Below are 20,778 nucleotides of genomic sequence, written 5' to 3'. Positions count from 1 at the left end.
TAATAAGTCAGGGTTTTTTCCATTTGTCATATAGTTTGTAAATAGTATTGCGAACAGCAACATAACATCCTTTCCTACCGCTGCGCGTGTAGGTTGTCTCTGTGTTTAGTCATTACTAATGAGAGGGCAACAAACATCCCTGAGAGTAGCTTTTTCCCAAAAGTTTGTTTTTGAAACTTAAATCTCCCGCCTCTCGCGTCGGGTCCCTAAGGCCCCGCCCACTCCGGAATCGTATCGCGTTATCTCCGTCGCGAGGGTTTCTGGGAGAGCGCGCACCCGGAAGCGGAAGTCCTGCACTCAAATCCGTCATTTCCTTAAGAGACAGGAGAGTAAGGGACCTGTTTTTCCTTGGCTCCGCAGATCTCGCAGTATGAAAGAGGTGAAGAGCGAGCGGGAGCGGGGGAGCCGGCGAAGGCACCGGGACGAGGATATGGTGGCGGCGCCGGCGGCGGTGGTGGTGAAGCAGGAGCGCCTCAGCCCGGAATCCGCGCCTCCAGTCCACCGTCGCCCGGACACCTCCGGCGGTAGCCCGTCCCCGCCGGCCGGCGAGTCGGGCCGCCCGAGTCACCGCGGGAACCGAGCCCGGGGAGGTAGCCGGTGAGTGGGAAGCAGCCCGGGGTGGACCTTAGGTCGGGCTCACTGAGAAAGGAGGACAGGGTTAGCTCCAGGAACACACCTCGAATGCTGAGCGCGGCAGCTTGGACTTAATCCTAGAGCGATAGAAGTGACCAGTTGTGCTGTGTTGAGGAACGTTTACTCCGGTACCTGTTATTTGCGTTATAACTGGGCTTTAAGAGCCTCATGCCTGCTGGGCAGGATGTCGCCGCTTCATTTCTGGGTACCCAGCATTTCACCGAGTATGGTCCAGTTGATAGCGGTGATCATTTAAGTTGAAAGATTCTCCCCATCTGCCTGCAAATGGAGTGCGGGCGTTATCTTTTCCATTATTTGCCCCAAGAAGCTTACATATCGAGGGCCTAGGCGATCTACCTGATATTATGGGGAAAAATATTGTCTCTTGTTAGACTCGTTCATTTATTCATTCATTCGACATAGTTTTACTGAGTACCTATTATGCGCTAAAGACCATCCTAGGTTATAAAATAATGTGGGAAAATATCTATGCAACACTTAAAAATACATAAGTGTATATGTAGAATTTGCATTAAACAGTGTAGGCAGATAAAACTGAAATAAAGAAAATGATGGGAGGTGGGGGGAAAGACCATTCTAGGTTCTAGGGCGGCAAGGATGAACACCATCGATGGTCTCTACCCTAGTGAAACTGCCGGTGCTCTAGCCCTGAGACAAAATAACAAGAAAAAATTTAAAAACATCGTTTCAGTTAGTAACAGGTATTAGGGGTAGGTTAAAACAGTAATGTGATAAGAGAGAGGAAAGTGGTTCTCCCAGAACCACTCTGAAAAGTCTGCCATTTCACCTGAGACCTGAATGATGAGAATAATCCAGCCTTGCAAAGATCTAGACAGAGGGAAGAACCCATGCAAAGAACTTGAAGTGGAATTAATTGTATTCCTTCTAGAAGTAGGGGGGAGAATCCATTATAGTGATCAAGGAGAGTAGTGGGAATGAGGTGGGAGAGGGAGGAAACAGAGCCAGAGGACTTGCTGATGGATTGAGTGTGATTGTGTGGGGGAGGAGTGTGCAGGGGGCTGTTGGTGGTGAGAAGAAGAATCAAGGGTGACTTCTAGGTATTTGGCCTAAGGAACAGGGTGGATGGTGGCGCTAGTTACCCACATGGCAAAGACAGAGGAAAGTTTCTTGGGGGGGTGGGGGGGGGATCTAGAGTTATGTTATCTAAGTGGGAAGTTCCAGTAGGCAGTTATATATGTGGGAGACATAGGACTGGAAAAGTGCATCTCCTGACTCCTTTAGTGTGATCAGCGGAGACCTTCACAAATGTGCTGTTTGTGTTAGCAGGTAAGCCAGATACTTGAAGCTAATTGTTATGAGGGAATGAAAATTGAGGTAAAATCTGTGTGTACCATTCTTTGAACAGGTCCCCAGCCAAAAAGAAAAACAAGTCCTCAGGGAGAAGAAGCAAGTCTCCCCGGAGTAAGAGAAGCCGAAGTCCTCACCATTCTACTGTCAAAGTGAAGCAGGTAAGTGGATTGAGATGTTTTCTTCGTACTGGCTCCAAACCTAGAGCCTCTCCCGTCATAGCTAAAGAGTGTTGTGTATGTGTTCATCTGTATCTGGGATGGGCTTTTCTAAAAACTGGGTTTGTTTTTTCCTGCTTGCTTTGTTAAATTAAACCTTTTATTTTGAGATAATTGTTGATATACATGCAGTTGTAAGCAATAATACAAAAGTGGCTGTTTCTCCCAATGGTGACATCTTACAGAATTATAGAACAGTATCACAACCAAAATGTTGACATCGGTACAGTCAAGGTACAAAACATTTCCATCACAAGGATCCCTCATGTAGTTCTTTTATAGTCACACCCTTACCCCTCAACTCCTGGCAGCTTCTGATCTCTTCTCCATTTCTGTAATTTGGTCACTTCAAGAATGCCGTATAAATGGGATCTCACCGTGCAGGCCTTTAGGGGTTGGCTTTCTTCACTCAACACAGTTCTTTGGAGATTCATTCAGGTCGTTGCCTCTCTCTGTAGTTCATTCCTTTTTACTGTGCAGTGGTATTCAGCAGCATGGATTTAAGCATTTGCCCATTAAAGAACATCTGGGTTGTTACCAGCTGTTTGGCTATTGGACATAAGGCTGCTGTGTAAACATTTGTGTGCATGTTTTCCTGTGAACCTAAGTTTTCGTTTCCCTGGGACAGATGCCTGGGAGTGCAGCTGCTGGGTGGTATGGTGGTTGCGTGTTTAATTTTTTGAAGAAATTGCGAAACTGTTTTCCAGAGTGCTGTGTTAATTTGCCAGGTCTTCCATAACAAAATAACACAGACTGGCTGCCTTAAACAATGGAAACTGTAACTTGCACACAGTTCTAGAGGCTAGACATCAGAGATCAATGTTTCAGCAGTTCGGTTTCTCCTGAGGCCTCTGCCCTTGGCTTGCCCTCTCGGTTGTGTCCTCACAGAGCCTTTCCCTCTGCGCTACTCTCCCTGGCTCCTGGCTCCTCCTTTAACCACATCAGCCATATTGGATTAGGGTTGAGCTCATTTTAACTCAATCAGTTCTTCAGAGACCTGGTCTGCAAAAAATTTGGTTATCTCCTGAGGTGTGGGGGTTGGGACTTCAACATATAAACTTGGAGAGGGCACAGTTCAGTTCCTAACAGTGGCTATACCATTTCACATTTCCACCTGTAATGTGAGTGATCCAGCATTTGGTATTGGCACCGTTTTTTTTTTATTAACCATTCTTACAGGTGTGATAGTGGTATTGTGATCTTAATTTGCATTTACTTAGTAGCTGATGATGTTGAACATCTTTTCATGTGCTTATTTGCCATCTGTACTTCCTCTTGGGTGACAGGTCTCTTCAGATCTTTTGCCTGTTTTCTAGTTCGATTATTTGTATTTTTTACTATTGAGGGTTTTTTTTAATAACTTTTTGTAAATTTTATTTATTTTTTGGCTGCGTTGGGTCTTCATTGCTGCGGGCAGACTTTCTCTGGTTGTAGTGAGCAGGCTTCTCATTGCAGTGGCTTTTCTTGATGTGGAGCATGGGCTCTAGGTGTGCAGGCTTCATTAGTAGCAGCACGCGGGTTCAGTAGTGTGGCACGCAAGCTTAGTTGGTCCTCTGTGACATGTGGTCCCGGACCAGGGATCGAACCCATGTCCCCTGCATTGGCAGGCGGATTCTTAACCACTGTGCCACTAGGGAAGTCCCTACTATTGAATTTTAAGAGTTAGATACTAGGCCTTTCAGGGTGAGTGGTTTGCCAGTATTTTCCTCCAGTCTTTATCTTATCTGTTCATTCTCTTAACAGGGTTTTTCTCAGAGCAAAAGTTTTTAATTTAGATGGAATCCAGCTTATCCATTTTTCCTTTTATAGGTTATGCTTTTGTTGTCCTAAGAACTTTTTCCCTGGCCTTACATCCTGAAGATTTGTTTTTTCCTTAATGTTTTTCTTTTAAGTCCATGGTCTATTTTGAGTTTGTTTTAATATAAGGTGGGAGCCTTAGATCGAATTTCTTTTTTTTTGCCGGTTAAATGTGCACTTTCTCCAGCACCATTTCTTGAAAAGGCTATCTTTCCTTCCTTTAATTGCTTTTGCTTCTTTGTCAAAAATCAAAGGCGTGTGTGTGCCTTTATTTCTGGGTTCTCTGTTCTGTTCCATTGACCTGTCATTCTGCCAACACCAGTCTTGATTACTGTAGCTATGTAATAAGTCTTAAAAGCAGACTGATTCTTTCAATTTCTTATTTTTAAAAATTGTTTTGGCAATTCTAGTTCCTTTGTCTTTCCATATACATTTTAGAACAACCTTGTTTGTATCTGTAAAAAAATCTTGTTAGGAATTGTGTTAAACCTGTATTTTGGGGAGAATTGGGGTTTTTTAATTATTATTATGTTGAGTCTTCCAATCTATGAACATAGATGTTTCTCCGTTTATGTGGGTCTTTGATTTCTTTCATCAGTGCTTGTAGTTTTCAGCGTACAAGTCCCATACGTGTTTTGTTAGATTTACACTTAAGTAAATTTTTTCAGTGATTATAAGTGATATTTTAAATTTCAGTGTTTACTTGTTTATTGCTAGTACATAGAAATATAACTGATTTTTGTGTTTTTATTTTATATCCTGTGACCATGCTGAACTCATTCATTTATTTTAGGAGGTTTTTGGTAGATTACTTGGGATTTTCTGCATAGATAATCATATCTGCAAATAGGGACCGTTTTATTTCTTCCTTTACAATGTGTATGCCTTTTATTTCCTCTTGCTGCACTGGCTGGGATTTCCAGCACTATATGGAATAAGAGTAGTGAGAGCAGACACTCTTGCCTTGTCCTCAGTCCTGATGGACAAGCATTCGGTCTTCTTTTTAAAGAAGCTCTTTGTTACAGAGTGCAAATAGAGGGACTTCCCTGGTGGTGCAGTGGTTAAGAATCCGCCTGCCAATGCAGGGGACATGGGTTCCATCCCTGGTCAGGGAAGATCACACATGCTGTGGAGCAACTAAGCCTGTGTGCCACAGCTACTGAGCTTGTGTTCTAGAGCCTGCAAGCCACAGCTGTTGAGCCCATGTGCCACAGTTACTGAAGCCCATGCGTCTAGAGCCTGTGCTCTGTGACAAGAGAAGCCACCGCACTGAGACGCTCGCACACCGCAAGGAAAAGTAGCCCCTGCTCGCTACGACTAGAGAAAGCCCACGTGCTACAACGAAGACCCAACGCAGCCAATAAATAAATAGATAAATAAATAATATTTTTTAAAAAGTGCAAATAGAAACATTGGCATTAAGAAAATGGATTTTCCTATGAATTTGGGAGACTGTGGGCCAACTTTCTGCTACCTAAAAAGATACAAAGCCAGACAATCTTGATGGTCTGTTGTATGAGTTGGTCAGGCACCACCTTGGCTGTCTCAGAATTCAGCCACTGGAATCACAGTACCCAGATCAAACCTCTCAGACACTGGTAGTTTTGTGTGTGTGTGTGTGTGTTTATGTACAGCTTGCCACTTTTTTCATTTAATAATTTTGTCCAGTTACATTTTGTAGATTTAAGGTGCACAACGTGTTACTTGAATACATTTATATATTGTAGTATGATTGCCATTGAAACAGGATTGACCAGCTTACATCATTATAGTGCAGTGTTATTGTCTGTATTCATTATATTGTGTATTAGATCTCTATAGCTTATTTACTACTCGTTGCAAGTTTGTACCCTTAAATACCATCAGTCTTATTCTCCTATCCCGCATCTCCTGGTAGCCACCATTTTACTTCCTGATATATATATATATGTTTATATTTATAGTTGACTTTTTCAGCTTGCAGTTCTTTACCTCAGGTTTCTAAAGTAGCACTTTACAATAAATCCTGGGGCTTATAGCATGGAACTGTTTTGTGATTATTGTTATTTTGAAATATCTTAGTCTGCTTATCTGTGCTAACTTCCCTCCTGACCTCAACTTATCTCTCTCTTTTTTTTAAGATTTATTTTATTTATTTATTTATTTTGGCTGCCTAGGGTCTTCGTTGCTGTGGGCAGCCTTTCTCTGGGTGTGGTGAGCAGGGGCTCCTCTTTGTTGTGGTGTGCGAGCGTCTCACTGCAGTGGCTTCTCTTGTTGCAGAGCACAGGCTCTAGGCGCACGGGCTTCAGTAGTTGTGGCTCGCAGGCACGTAGTTGTGGCTTGTGGGCTCTAGAGCTCAGGCACAGTAGTTGTGGCACACAGGCTTAGTTGCTCTGCGGCATGTGGGATCTTCCTGGGACAGGGATCCAACCCGTGTCCCCTGAATTGGCAGGCTCATTCTTAACCACTGTACCACCAGGGAAGTCCTCAGCTTATCTCTTAAAAAGCTGATTTCGTTGTGTTCATCAGCTAGAAACTTAGAAATGGCTCTCAAGCAAAAGGGCTTGAGGGCTTGACAGGCAGTTGAAAATCAGTGACTTTCACCTGGATTGTAAGAGTGCACACAGCCTCTGACTGAAGCATTACTTGTATTTATGGGTATTCTCTTCTGCACCACTCACCCACCATTAAAAGCAAATTTATCTAGCACAGGGAGTTATATTCAATATCTTGTCATAACCTATAATGGAAAAGAATGTGAAAAAGAATGTGTGTGTGTGTGTAACTGAATCACTTTGTGCTGTGCCTGAAACTAACACATTATAAATCAACTATGCTTCAATTAAATAAAAAAAAAAACGTTGGAGGAGAACAAGATTGTAGAAACCTCAGAAAAATAAATTTATCAATTGCTTGTTCATCATAATATCACAGCAGTCAGTGAACTAAAAAGTGAGACTATGGTTTATGTAGTGTATGGTTACTTCTTTCACTAGCCCCCAAACCCTCTCCCCAAACAAAAAAATCTCCTCACTCCCCAGAGGTTGCCATTTTCATAGTTTAATGTGTATACTTCAAGGCTCTGTTATGGGGGGGTACATGTGTGTATTCTATGCAAAGATGTTAATTTAGGAAAAAACATATATTATCCTACTTGACTTGTGAATAATTGGGAGTGTATGTTGAAACCTTAGTTATTTTGTGTTATCTGATGATGTAATTTGTCATACTCTCTCCATAGTGTCTACTAATTTTGCCTGGTGTACACTTTTTGGAAATGAAAACAGAATTGCCCAGTGGATTTAGCAACATGGAGGTCATTGGTGACCTTGACCAGCAATGTTAGTGGAGTAGTAAGGGTGAAGCCTAATTGGAGGGTTCAAAAGAAGATGGGAGAAAAATTGGAGACTGATTAAAACCAAAATCTTTTGAGGAGTTTTACTCAAAGAGGAGTGAAGAAATAGAGTGGAAGCTGACGTGGGAAATGGCCTCTGGAGAAGGGCAGGTGCCTGTGCTGATAGGAAGGATCCAGTGCAGAACGGGGAAGTAGCCTACGCACAGGGAGGCGAGATCACCAGAGTGGTATTTTGGGCGAGAGGAATAGCTCGGAGAGGGAGGCTCCCAGGTGTAGGAACTGGCTTTAGATGGAAGCACAGATAGTTTCCTTATGGTCACAGGAAGGGAAGACAGAATCTGTGGGTGTAGATACTGATAGGTGGGTAGATGTAAGAAAATCCCTTCTGAATAAATAGAGGAAGAGGAAGGCCACATAGGAGACTTGAGGAGAGAGGGAAGGGGTAAATCAGCATCTGGGAGAACGAGGAAGATGAAGAAAACCTAGGGTGGCTCCTGGGTGTCATTAAGGAAGCTGGGGTCATGCTTCTAAGGTGGCACCAGTCCGAATGGTCTGTGTTTTTCTCTAGCCACTGTGATGTGCTTGGTGCTGATTTTGCCAGGACAGTGCAACAGAATGGCACAGGGGCAAGGGATTTGAGTGTGTCCGCAAGGGACTGATCATACTGCCTGACCGTGGAATTGAAGTTAGGAAGGGAAGAGAGCGGGGGACTTTGCAAAGGTAAGAGGATCAAAGGCTTGGATGAGTCTTATTGGGATAAGGATTGTTAGAGTTGGGTAAAGTGTGAGCTGGAAAGATGGGCAAAAAAGAGGACTGCTTGAAATTGAAATAATGGAGGGGTTGCAGTTATTGGAAATGAAAGGTCTGTGTATAACCATGGGGGTGAGTGGCTGAGGAGAAAGGAGGAGACAAATAAGATAATGAATGGGAAGAGAGAAATGCAAAGAACAGAGAGGTCAGCATGTTGTTGAAATCACCAAGAGTAACGCTGGAGAGGATGACTTGAGCTAGAAGTAAAACTGGCACAAAGTGATGGGAGGTGATTCGGGATTAGTAAATGACAGCAGCAATGAGAGTAATGGGTGACAGTGGTTTTATGTGAGATTCACAGCTGGGTTTTTTGTAAGGAGAAAGAAAAGGGTGGGAAGTGTTCTAAAATTGGCAGTGAGAAGCAAGGACGATGCCTGCCCTGTGTCCAGGCCCAGAGATGGTGGGAGTTGGGGGAGGTCAGAGGGAGAAAAAACGCTCCTATTCAAGAGAGCTGCAGGGGAGCAGGGTGCTCAGGGCAAAGCCAGGGTTCTGTTAGAGCGAAAGGAGACGGGAACTATCCGAGAAAACGTGGAGGCTGTAGATCACTTTTGCCGAGCTTACCATTCCAGCATAGTGCAGTGGCTTCAGGAGTTGAAGAAAGGTGGGATTTGGAGACAGAGTCCTTGATGTACAGAGCCTTATGGGGATTAGAACACAAGGGAGGTAGAGGTGATGACCTGGAGTCTGTGACTTCTTATAGTGACTCATTTAATCAGGGATAAAGGGTGTAATGAGATTAGTTCTGGGGAACTCAAGGCAGATGGTGGTGGCGGACTTGTGAATGTCTTGGGGTAGGAGGGGTGGGTGTCTGAGGCTCCCTCCCTCTTGATTCTTGTCTTTGGAGGCTAGGAAGTTTAGGAAAACTGGGTCCTGCTCTGAGCAAGCTGCCCCCTACTTGACCTCTCTGTGTGGTAGGGAGGAGGCCTTGAGGCAGGGGCTGGGGATGGGGGAGTGGGGGCAAGGTTTCAGTCCTGGTGCTCAGGATTTCCTCTCTACCCCTTCCCAGAAGGGGCAGCCTTGCTCATAGTATGTTGGGCCCCCTCTTGAACTCTGATGCTTTGGTTATTAGATTCATAAGTATAAGCCTATCTTCATGTGTTCATTAGATGTTTATTTCCTCTGAAAGTTGCTTGTTAATATCCTTTGCCCCTTGTCTGCTGGGCTGATTTTCAATACAGAGTCTTTAAAGAAACCGTGATATGTTTCTTCATTTTTTCAGATCTTTAAAAAATATATCTGTTACAGTTGACTCTTGAACAACCTGGGTTTGAGTTGCACTGGTCCACTTATATGCACACTTTTTTTCCATTGGTAGATACTGTAGTATTCCATGTCCCCTGTTGGTTGAATCTGTGGATGCGGACCCTTGAATACAAAGGAACCGTGTGTACAGAGGACCGGCTACAACTGCTCGGATAGGGTCGGTGCCTCTGTACCCCTAACCCCTCGTTGTTCAGGGGTCAACTGTAGTAAATTTTTACAGGTTTCTTCTTATGTGTCTTGTGTATTTCTTAATTTTATTCCTAGGTATTGAATAGTTTTGGTACTGTTGTAATAAGATGTTTTAAAATTACTTTACATTTTGATTTTTGTTGTAAGAGAAAGGTAGCTTTTTTCTTTACCCAATTATCTTGTTTGTCACAACTTAACTCTCAGTCAGTTCTATTTTTGTATATACGTCTCTCTGAGTTTGCCTGTAGGTGTTCTTGTTTCTCGGCTCTGAACATGGGCGTGCACTGTTAGCGCTGTAGCTGGGCAGCAGCCCAGGGTACCTATTCTGTGCGATGGCCTTGCAAGGGAACGTGACCACCACTGGTAACCTTATTTCTGTGGGACATTTTGCTCTGAATGCCAGAGTCCAAATCACAAATGACATTTTATATTTATTTATTTATTTATTTATTTATTTATTGCATTGGGCCTTTGTTGCTGCATGCATGGCGAGCGGGTGCTCGTCTTCATTGCAGCGCGTAGGCTTTCCATTGCGGTGGCTTCTCTTGTTGTGGAGCATGGGCTCTAGAGCGCAGGCTCAGTAGTTATGGCTCACGGGCTTCGTTGCTCCGAGGCATGTGGGATCTTCCCGGAGCAGGGCTCGAACCCATGTCCCCTGCGTTGACAGGTGGCTTCTTCACCACTGCACCACCAGGGAAGTCCCGCACATGACGTTTTGAACGCAGCGCTGTTTACAGACTGTGGACCGCCTGTACTTCCTGAATCTGTTTGAATTTCAGGAACGTGAGGATCATCCCCGGAGAGGCCGGGAGGATCGGCCGCACCGAGAACCCATGGGACAGGAACACAAGCGCGCTCGAAACAGTGACCGAGACAGACACCGCGGCCACTCCCACCAGAGGAGGAGCTCGGCCGAGAGGCCAGGCAGCGGGCAGCCTCAGGGCCGGGATCGAGACGCCCAGAACCTGCAGGCGCAGGAAGCCGAGCGGGAGTTTCACGACGCCCGGCGCCGGGAGCAGCGCCTGAAGAGCGAAGCCGGCGGTAACGCGTCTCAGGACTCGCTGCCTCGGCCTGGGCCCGGCGGCGGCAGCAAAGACAAAGAAGTGCCCGTTAAAGAGAAGCCAAGCTTCGAACTTTCTGGGGCGCTTCTTGAGGACACCAACACCTTTCGGGGTGTAGTCATTAAATACAGCGAGCCCCCGGAAGCACGTATCCCCAAAAAGCGGTGGCGTCTCTACCCCTTTAAAAATGACGAGGTGCTTCCAGTGATGTACATCCACCGACAGAGCGCTTACCTCCTGGGTCGACACCGCCGCATCGCAGACATTCCCATCGATCACCCCTCCTGCTCGAAGCAGCACGCTGTCTTTCAGTACAGGTAAGTGGACACCTGCGAAGAGAAACTGAAGCGCCGGCAGGAGCCCCACATCTCGGCCAGCTAGGGTGACTGAGGTCTGTGTGCCTGTGTGCCCAAGAGGCTCGTACCCCTCGTATCTACTGTTAGTCTTAAGGAGTATTAGTCATCTAACGAATAATCACTTTATACAAATAATTGCTTACATGTGTGTAAGAGGCTGGAGCTTGGTGTCAGAAATCCAGATTTTGAATCCCGCCACTGCCTCCTACCAGGCGTCTGACCCAGGCCTGAGTCTCTGCCTACCTCACAGGGCTCTTATGAGGGTTAAATGCAAATAAAGCTGAGAAAGCCTGGCATCCATTAGCCAAATCGGAATCTTGACAGTTTCTGTAGTATTGATGCGTCTGTTACTGTTGGATGTTCACAGCAGTCCTGTGGGGAGGCAAGAACAAGCATTCACACCCACTTGACAGATGAGAGGATGAAGCTCAGCAGAGCTGATACATGATCGCTGTAGTAGAACTCTGGCTGAAAGCAGTTTTGGGTTGAACAATTTCGATCATCGTATCTGTTCCTTTGACTCCGAACTCCAAATCCACTGGTTTAGTCCCATTGGGACAGAAGCTAAAATATGTTGAAATGTAGGTAAAAGAATCATTATATTGATTATAAACAATGCAAAAAATGTGTTCTTAACCATGGCAAGAGGCCTTGGATTCTGCATTTTAAGCTTTTGATCTCCCATGAATAACCTGCCCAGTGACCTGTTCTCACTGTTTCTACTGAATATATTTAACTTCCTCCCAGTTTCTAAATCCATGGCCACGCCTTCCCCTTGATCTCCTGGTTTGAACTCGAACTGTGTCTAAGCCACGTTTTTATATCATCTAGGCGATGTTAGCCAAGAGCTGGGTGATCTGAGGCAGAATTTCACTCACAGGTTTCTCTCCTTTATCTCTGCTAGGCTTGTGGAATATACCCGTGCTGATGGGACAGTTGGCCGCAGAGTGAAGCCCTACATCATTGACCTTGGCTCAGGCAATGGAACGTTCCTGAATAACAAACGGATTGAGCCACAGAGATACTACGAACTGAAGGAAAAGGATGTCCTTAAATTTGGGTTCAGCAGCAGAGAGTATGTTCTGCTCCATGAGTCCTCTGACACCTCTGAAGTAGACAGGAAAGAAGACGAGGATGACGAGGAGGAGGAGGAAGTATCTGATAGCTAGCAAACTGAAAAACAACCCAAACTCTCGAGAGACCTTTTCTTTCTGCGAAGGCTTTGGGATTGACTCACAGGGCACCGCGGTGCTCTCTGTAACGCCTCTTATTGCCTTAAGTCTTTCTTCTGTTGCTGACCAGCTTACGTTTCAGTGTAAGAAAACTAACTTACGTTTGGTTGAACTTTTCTCTGTGGCACATCAGCCACGTGCCTGTGGGCATTTGTTTTCCCAACAGTCTCACCGACACATCATGTTTTAATAGAAGCATCGTGGCTTGAGTTGGTGTTTTCAGAACTGCTGCCTAGGAAACTATAAACCCTTGGTTACAGGGGCATTGTGGCTTGTTTTTTTTTGTACAGTTACTTTATTTATATAGTTGTTAAGCTTTGTGGACCGGGTTTGTTTTTGTCTTGGGGGTAGACCCCTGAACAGAGAATCTTACTAAGCTTTGGTTATCACCAAAACAGCCTCCAGAATATACCAAAGCTTTGACCTGGTTGAGCTCTTGAGTCACAGAAATTGATTTTGCACTTCGTTGGTGGGGGGTAGGGGTGTGATTTACCTCATGACCTCGTTATTGACTTTTGGACTTTATGGCGCCTGCTTAAGCTTATGGCTGTACAGGAAGATGACGGCCACTGCCAGTGGGTGCTGGTTACGTGTCACGAGAGGCTGAAATGGGTCGTGGGTCTGTTTCCTGTGAGAGAACTCTGATTTCTCCCTGGGGCATGTACAGAACAATTTTGATCATCTTATCTGTTCTTCAACTTTGCATTTTTATTTAGAGATTATCTCCATTCTTCCTTCTTTGAGAAACACACTATCATTTATGTGGCAGGGTCCTTGCTTTATTCTAACAACGTACATATGTCAAAAGAACGTTTTGTGGTTTACATGTTTCATCTTTTTAAAAAAACGTTCAGAGAGGTTGTATTTACCTTCCCAAGGCTGGAAAGCATGGGAATTGCCCGATTTCCTAATTTTCCACCAGAGGAACATGTGTAAGTAGAAAAGTCATAACTACTTACGTCTATTGTGTGTATATATATATGTATATATTTAAAAAATTGTGTGTGAAAGAGCTGCATACTGATTTTCCTATGAGAATGTTTTGTGATGTAAATGTCATACTACATTATAGGCAAAGGCCTCCCTGCATTTGAAGAGCAGGTTTTCATTTATATGTATTTTTGGAATAAAAAATAATAAAATTTGTAAATATAGCTCCCTTTCAAAATGTACTTCTTTCCTAGCACAGAAGATCATGTGTTGGTATATTGGCTGCTAAAGAAATCTTTCTATTGGGACTTACCTGGTAGCACAGTGGTTAAGAATCCACCTGCCAGTGCAGAGGACACAGCTTCTATCCCTGGTCCGGAAAGATCCCACATGCCTCAGAGCAGCTAAGCCCATGCGCCACAACTACTGAGCCTGTGCTCTAGAGCCCACAAGCCGCAAAGACCCCTGCTCTTTCACCCTCAGGTGGTGATGGGGAGTGGGATGGGAGGAAGGTTGCCGAGACCAGCTCGGCGACTCGAGGTGAGTGACGGGTGCCGCAAGCTTGAAGAAGACACAGACACAGACTGAAGAGAAAAGTGGGACCGGGGGGCTCAAGACCTCTTGGATCAAGAGCCTTGCTGATTAATCCCACGTTGCTTTTATTGAGTTCTCGGCATAGTCTAAGGGTCTGACACTCCCAGGTTAATCCCATAAACAATCAAAGGCCTCACATGACTGGGGGCAATGATCTTTGTTTGCCTCCTGGGTCCTGATTTGAGCTGGGTGTGGAGAGCAAAGCAGCCCTGGGGGAAGGAGACCTCTCTCAGAAGGATTAAGGGTCTGTGCCCCACCCGTGTTGGCCCCTCTGTGACTGTGCCTGTCTTAGGTTGTTCCTCCCTTGAGGAATCTTACCCGTCTTTGGCTAACCAGTCATCCTCCAGGGCCAAACACGGTGATATTAGGAAGGCTCTATGCATCACCCCTGTTGGCCCCTCTGCGGCTGTGCCTGTCTTAGGTTGTTCCTCCTCTGAGGAATCTTACCCGTCTTTGGCTAACCAGCCATCCCTCAGGACCAAACAGGGTGATATTAGTCTCCATGCCCCGCACCCTCAGCTCCTCCACTGCTCAAGCAGGACATTCTGAATCCCATCGCTCGGCCCACATACTTCAACATTTTCAATGTTTCAAAAAGGTTCCAAAATGTCTTCCCACAGAAGGTGAGATGATGTCAGCCAGTCAGTGCTGCTGCTGACTGTTCCTCTTAGGTGGAAAATAATGACATTATTAGATGGTCTTCCTTAACATTGTTTTTGCATTGAGGTCTCACATACCTATGTGTACTCAGGGTTAAATGCTGACTGCTGCGGGGAGGGGCAGCTGAGTAATGTTTATTCAAAAGAAATGAAAAGATCCCCTTGAAGAGTGAACACTTAATAAGGTTAATTAGGTGAAGGGTTTACATGAGGGAAGAAACAATGTAAGAGCAATTAGCATCCTCAGTGTGCTCTGTGTTGGCCCCTGGAAGCACATATTATATAGGTGCATGTCTAGGGACTTCCCTGGTGGCGCAGTGGTTAAGAATCCACCTGCTGATGTAGGGGACACAGGTTCAAGCCCTGGTCTGGGAAGATCCCACGTGCTGCAGAGCAACTAAGCCTGTGCACCACAACTGCTGAGCCTGCGTTCTAGAACCTATAAGCCACAACTTACTGAACCCATTCACCACAACTACTGAAGCCTGCATGCCTAGAGCCTGTGCTCCGCAACAAAGAGAAGCCACCACAATGAGAAGCCCACACACCACAACAAAGAGTAGCCCCCGCTCGCCACAACCAGAGGAAGCCTGCACGCAGCAACGAAGACCCAACACAGCCAAAAATATATAGTCTAAAATATGTTTTGATGAGTGTTTCTCTTGATCCAGACTGATGGTTTTCTCTTCCTGGGATGAGGCACTAATCTGGCATCTCACTCCAGGCCCTCCTTGTTCAATTTGTGCAAACACTTCTGCTTTCTGGCAGCCTTAGGCTTGGCTTCAAGCACCATCCTGGTGAACACTGCAATAGATGACCACTTTGCCTACATTTTTCAATAAGAGGTCCCAGTTGTGTAATAAACTTCTGCTTCCTGGATTAAGAGATTCTTCATGCCAAATATATGGGACCATGTTTCCCGCCCACACACGCGCTTTTTTTTTTAAGAAAGAGGGTCAAAGAAGATACTACTCATTTCCAAAACCAGGTATCACCAGCAGGCTTCTCATTTGAAGTTGATGAAATCCTAAAACTTCTTACTCATTGCTTAGAAACTCATGTTCATTTTAGCTATTTGCAATTGCTTTATTACCCACCCTTTCTCCACCCTGGCTGTCTTGTCTACAGGTCATAACTCTCAAAATCAAGCATCTGCAGAACAGCCCTTTGCTTCTGAGCCCCACCCCCAAATCCTCTGTGGTGGCCCACAGTTCTGCCGAGGTACGGGATAGAATCTTCTAATTTTCCAGATGAGCCTCTTCCCAGTCATTTTCTCGTTCCCTCATTTTTTTTTATTTAATATTTATTTATTTATTTGGTTGTACTGGGTCTTGGTTGCAGGAATTGGGCTCCTTAGTTGTGGCTCGCCAGCTCCTTAAGTTGCAGCACATGGGCTCCTTAGTTGTGGCATGCAAACTCAGTTGTGGCATGCATGTGGCATCTAGTTCCCTGAGCAGGAATCAAAACCAGGCCCCCTGCATTGGGAGCGTGGAGTCTTAACCACTGTGCCACTAGGGAAGTCCCTTGTTCCTCTTTTCTGACGTTGACAAAGGATAGCTCATTAAGTGCAACTGGTGATCTAACTTTTAAATACTTTTATTATGCCCTAATGATAAGGCAAAGCAGAGTAATCAACTCAGATAACAGAAAAAATAATTTTTTGTATTGTATTGAGATGCCAATATACAATATAGCTTGGTTTTAAATGGCTTAGAATATATATATATGCATGCATATATATATATATATTTATGATTTAATATGGTGCACAGATGGTTATATTTTTTAACATCCTTCCCTTTGTGGAAATTAATAGTGGATGTGAGGAAAAAAATGATGCCACATTAATCACAGCCTAAGTGTGACATGCTGATAACACTCCAGTAATGCCTGCTTGTGTGAGAATGTTTTGATCTCACAATGTTCCTGGGTGTGTACGTTTATATCAAGTGAAAGGGCTATTTGATTTAAAGCTTTGGGATTTAAAGCTTCATTAGGTCTCCTGGGTCAACTTGCCAGTATATTTATCAAGTGGGAAACAATTTTAAAAGACAGTTGATTTGTTGATATTTGCTCCAAAGTTAAAGTGACTTAGTCCAATCAATCGTTACATAAACTTACTATGCTAGCAGCTGGTTTACAGCTGTGAGTTAGAAACAGAGCAGTAGTTTGGAAGTGCACTGTACCTTGTGCAAGAGATGGTATTTGTTTTTTATTTTTATTTTATTGAAGTGTAGTTGATTTACAGTATGTTAGTTTCAGGTGTACAGCACAGTGATTCAGTTACACACACACACATACACACACACATTTTTCAGATTCTTTTCCCTTATAGGTTATTACAAAATACTGAGTATAGTTCCCTGTACTATACAGTAGCTCCTTGTTGGCTATCTATTTTATATATAGTAATGTGTATATGTTAACCCCAACCTCCTAATTTACCCCTCCCCCCACCCTTTCCCCTTTAGTAACCATAAGTTTGTTTTCTATGTCTGTGGGTCTCTTTCTCTTTTGTAAATAAGTTGTATTATTTTTTGGATTCCACCTATAAATGATATCATATGATATTGTCTTTGTCTGGCTTACTTCACTTTGTATGACAATCTCTAGGTCCAGGTCCATCCATGTTGCTGCAAATGGCATTATTACATTCTTTTGTATGGCTGAAAAGAGATGGTATTTGAAGTATGCCTTAGAGAATAGGTAGATTTTTGATCCAATAGTAGAGGAGGGCATTGTTTCAGACTGAGCAGTCCAGGGAACCACAGGACTGGAGTGGAGTATGCAGAAAGGATCCAAAAAATTAAGTTGTTTACGTGAGGTTCTCCCAGCAAGGTGGTGGTAGAGCTGGGATGGAAATGACTGCAGTCCTGATTCAGTGGTCTTTCATCTGGTTTGTTGACTCTCGCCTCCCTAGTGGAGCTTTGTGGAGAGGTTTGAGGAGGGAAAAGACACAGCTGGTTCATGAGGCTTCCTGATTCACAGGAGGTTCAAGGAAATCCTAGTGGGTGGGACTTTCACGGGTAGGGTGTGACTTAGGCAAATCCTCAGCTCACCAAGTCATAGTCAGAACTAGTTGGAAATCACCATACTGATTCAGAAAAATTGACAAATATTTAATAATCGGGAGCCTAAGAAATGCCAGGGCTCCCTAGGTGGCGCAGTGGTTAAGAATCCGCCTGCCAATGCAGAGGACATGGGTTCGATCCCTGCTCCAAGAAGATCCCACATGCTGCGGAGTAACTAAGCCCGTGTGCCAATAAATAAATAAATTAAATTACAAAAAAAAAAAAAAGAAATGCCACATACTGAGACCTCTAATAAAACTGGCCAATGTCTAGGAATACTTTCTATGTACCCAGGCACAATTCTGAGCATTTTACATGTGCACAAACGCATATATTAACTCATTTCATCCTCATAACCTTATGAGGCAGGGTTCTATTATCATTACATTTTGCAGATGCCAAAACAGGCAAATATTTCTAGACAGAGACTAGCACTCAGAAATGCCTAAGGTAATAAGTGAGGCTTTGGAAGCACTTGAAGTTCAATGGGGGAAAGAGGGTGATTGAGACTTCTGGTTTCTATTAATGACTAAGTTATTTTTATGAATCCTCCTGCTGAAAACAGCTAAAATTTCTGGATAAAATATAAATAAAAAAATTTCTTAAGGCATCCAAAAACTAAGTAAGTAGAGAGTTATCAGGCCAAAAGTGAAGATAAACAATAACCCGGAGAGAAATGGAGGATAGATGTCTGGAAACCACATTCAGTATAAAGACAAACTATATTTGATTCTAGCAAATCAGACCTTACCCTGGATTGAATGGGACAAAAATAAAAACCCAAAGCCCACATACGAGTCTAATAGGACATGTTTTCCACAAAAAGCTGGCATGCCAAAGGGCTATACCTTTTAGAATAAAAGAGTAGATCAGAAATTGAATCCTCCCAAGGATTTGCAGACTGGAAGCTCAGAAAACCTTAAGCCTTGAACTTGTCTTAAGATGACCCTATACTAAATACAAAGGAAAAGAAGAAAAAGAAAGAAAGAAAGAAAATGACCCTGTATTACTAGTGCCTCCAGGTATCTGATACAAATAAATGAAATTACTCTTTGGAAGAAGGGAGGTTTTATCTCCCCTCCAGTTATTTCCACATTTTTTTCTGCAAAGATACAATTATTTTTCTTTAAAGCAAACAAGAAAAGGTTCTCACCAACAGAAATAATGGGTAAGAGAAACTGATTGTCAGAGACTTCAGATACTTGAATTACAAGGTACTATAAAATGTTCATGGTTGCTATTTTCAAAGAAATAAATGACAAACTTAAAAATACCCACAGGGAACAAGAAATGGCAACAAGTGAAATGGGAGTTATTTAAAAGATCAACTAGAACCTTTTTAAAAATGAAAAATACAATAACTAAATCTGTTAATAAATCCCTTTAACAGAAGCTTCAGGGAAAATTAGTGAACTGGAAGATAGGTCAAAAGAAATTATCCATGCACATAAATTTAACAACTTAGAGGAAATGGATTAATTCCTCAAAAACCATAAATTACCAGAATTCACCTGATATGAAATAGGTCTTTTGAATAATCCTATAACTATTTTAAAAAATTGAATATATAATTAAAAAGCTTCCCCCCAAATAACATCTAGGCCCAGATGGTGATGGTTTCATTGAAGAATGCTACCAATCATTACAAGAAGAATTAGCACCATTCTATACCATCTCCAGAAACTAGAAAAGCAGGGAACACCTCTCAACTCATTTTATAAGGCCTTTTATTATTTTGATACCAAAACCAGATTGGACAGTACAAAACACCAAAAACACCCCCCAAAAAATACAGACCAATATTCCATGAACTTAGCTACTAAAATCTTCAATAAAATATTAGCAAGTTGAATCCAGCAATATGTAAAAAGAATTATACAACATGGCCAAGGGGTTTATTTCAGATAAGCAAGGGTAGTTCAACATTTGAAAATGAATCAATGTAATCTACTATATCAAGAAGCTAAAGAATAAAAATCATATGACCATGCAAATTGATATAGAAAAAGCATCTGACAAAATTCAACACCATTCATGATAAAAACTCTCAGTAAACCAGGGATAGACGGGAACTTCCTCAACTTGATAGGACTAGGAAGGAATACCGTCCTCTTAAGATAAAGAACAAGTCAAGCATATCTGCTTTGGCCATTTTTATTCAACATAGTACTGGACATCTAGCTAGCGCAGTAAGGAAAGAAAAGGAAATAAAAAGCACACAGATTGGAAGGGAAAAAAATAAATCTCCCTATTTGCAGATGAAATGATTGTCTACTTTAAAAATCCCAAGGAATCTACAAAAAACCTCCTGGAATTAATAAAGCAGTCCAGCAAGACCTCAGGTTACAGGATCAACTCATAGAAGACATTATCCAGAATGCAGCAGAGACAAAAGGATGGAAAAAACAGTAGATAAAAAACAAATAAATAAAGGATTTGTATGTTTAATGTAAGTTCCAGAAGGAGAGAGACAATGAGGCAGACGCATATCTGAAGGAAAAGAGCGAGAATTTCCCAGAACTGCTGAAAGTACAAATCCACAGATTGAAGAAACAAAGAATTTCAAAGCAAGGTGGGAGGGGGGAAAAAGAAAGAAGAAAGCAAGAAGGAAGGAAAACAAGAAAGAAAGATGAAAAAGAAATCCTCTCTAGATTCCCAGTGAAATTTCAGAACCCTGAACAATGGAGAGATCAGAGAGGAGAAGTAAGCAGGGGGCAGGTGAAAACAAAGTTAATGGTATTAGACTTACTGATTTTACTTACATAGTCCTTATTACTTGCCAAGCCCCTTACATTAAGTGATTTACTTCTCACAACAATTGCGTTAGGTAGGCACTATTATTACCTCCATTTTATAGGTGAGGAAGTTGAGACAAGTGAAATTTAGCTACCTGCCCAAGGTGGCACAGCTTATCAATGGTATACATCGCATTTTGAACAAGGTAGTTCTGGCTTATTTGTGTCCTTCACCACCACACATATTTGTTTCTCTAAAGGGCAGTGGGAAGCCACAGAAAGATTTTAACCAAGGAAGTGACATCACATTTGTTTTCCAAAAACAAATCATCCTGGCACCACTGTGGAGAATGGAGTAAATGGAGCTGAGGGTGGAAACAGGAGGGTGTTGGAATAATGTATCAAAAAATAAGGAGGGCCTGGATGAACGAGGGAGGTGGCAGACAAAAGAAAATAGATTTTCGGCTCTTCGGAGTCCACAGGACTTGGTTTTGGATCGGATTAAGGGGGTGGAGGGTGAGGATGGTACCCAGGGTTCCGACTTGGGCAATTCGGCGGACAGTGAAA

General features: G+C 43.2%; 1 protein-coding gene across 1 annotated transcript; it reads left to right on the top strand.

Annotated features, from left to right (window-relative positions):
• The first annotated feature begins 328 nt into the window (after positions 1-328).
• On the top strand, positions 329-13,345 carry SNIP1 (Smad nuclear interacting protein 1). Its single transcript, XM_057705594.1, has 4 exons — positions 329-597; positions 2,021-2,123; positions 10,353-10,951; positions 11,895-13,345. Exons 1-4 carry the CDS (start codon positions 371-373, stop codon positions 12,157-12,159), a joined length of 1,194 nt encoding a protein of 397 aa, XP_057561577.1. The 5' UTR covers positions 329-370; the 3' UTR covers positions 12,160-13,345.
• The last annotated feature ends 7,433 nt before the right edge of the window (positions 13,346-20,778 follow it).

This window comes from Hippopotamus amphibius, chromosome 1 (genome assembly GCF_030028045.1).
Source record: "Hippopotamus amphibius kiboko isolate mHipAmp2 chromosome 1, mHipAmp2.hap2, whole genome shotgun sequence".
NCBI classification, from domain to species: domain Eukaryota; kingdom Metazoa; phylum Chordata; class Mammalia; order Artiodactyla; family Hippopotamidae; genus Hippopotamus; species Hippopotamus amphibius.
Note: the sequence above shows the minus strand (reverse complement) of the source record. Positions and strands in the feature narration are given on the sequence as shown.

What these genes read in the sequence shown, in the direction of transcription:
- SNIP1 (XM_057705594.1), top strand. Translation starts at nt 371, where the DNA reads ATGAAAGAGGTGAAGAGCGAGCGGGAGCGGGGGAGCCGGCGAAGGCAC. An exon ending in CTACTGTCAAAGTGAAGCAG is followed by an intron (nt 2,124 to 10,352) that starts GTAAGTGGATTG and finishes TTTGAATTTCAG; the next exon opens with GAACGTGAGGATCATCCCCG. An exon ending in CACGCTGTCTTTCAGTACAG is followed by an intron (nt 10,952 to 11,894) that starts GTAAGTGGACAC and finishes TATCTCTGCTAG; the next exon opens with GCTTGTGGAATATACCCGTG.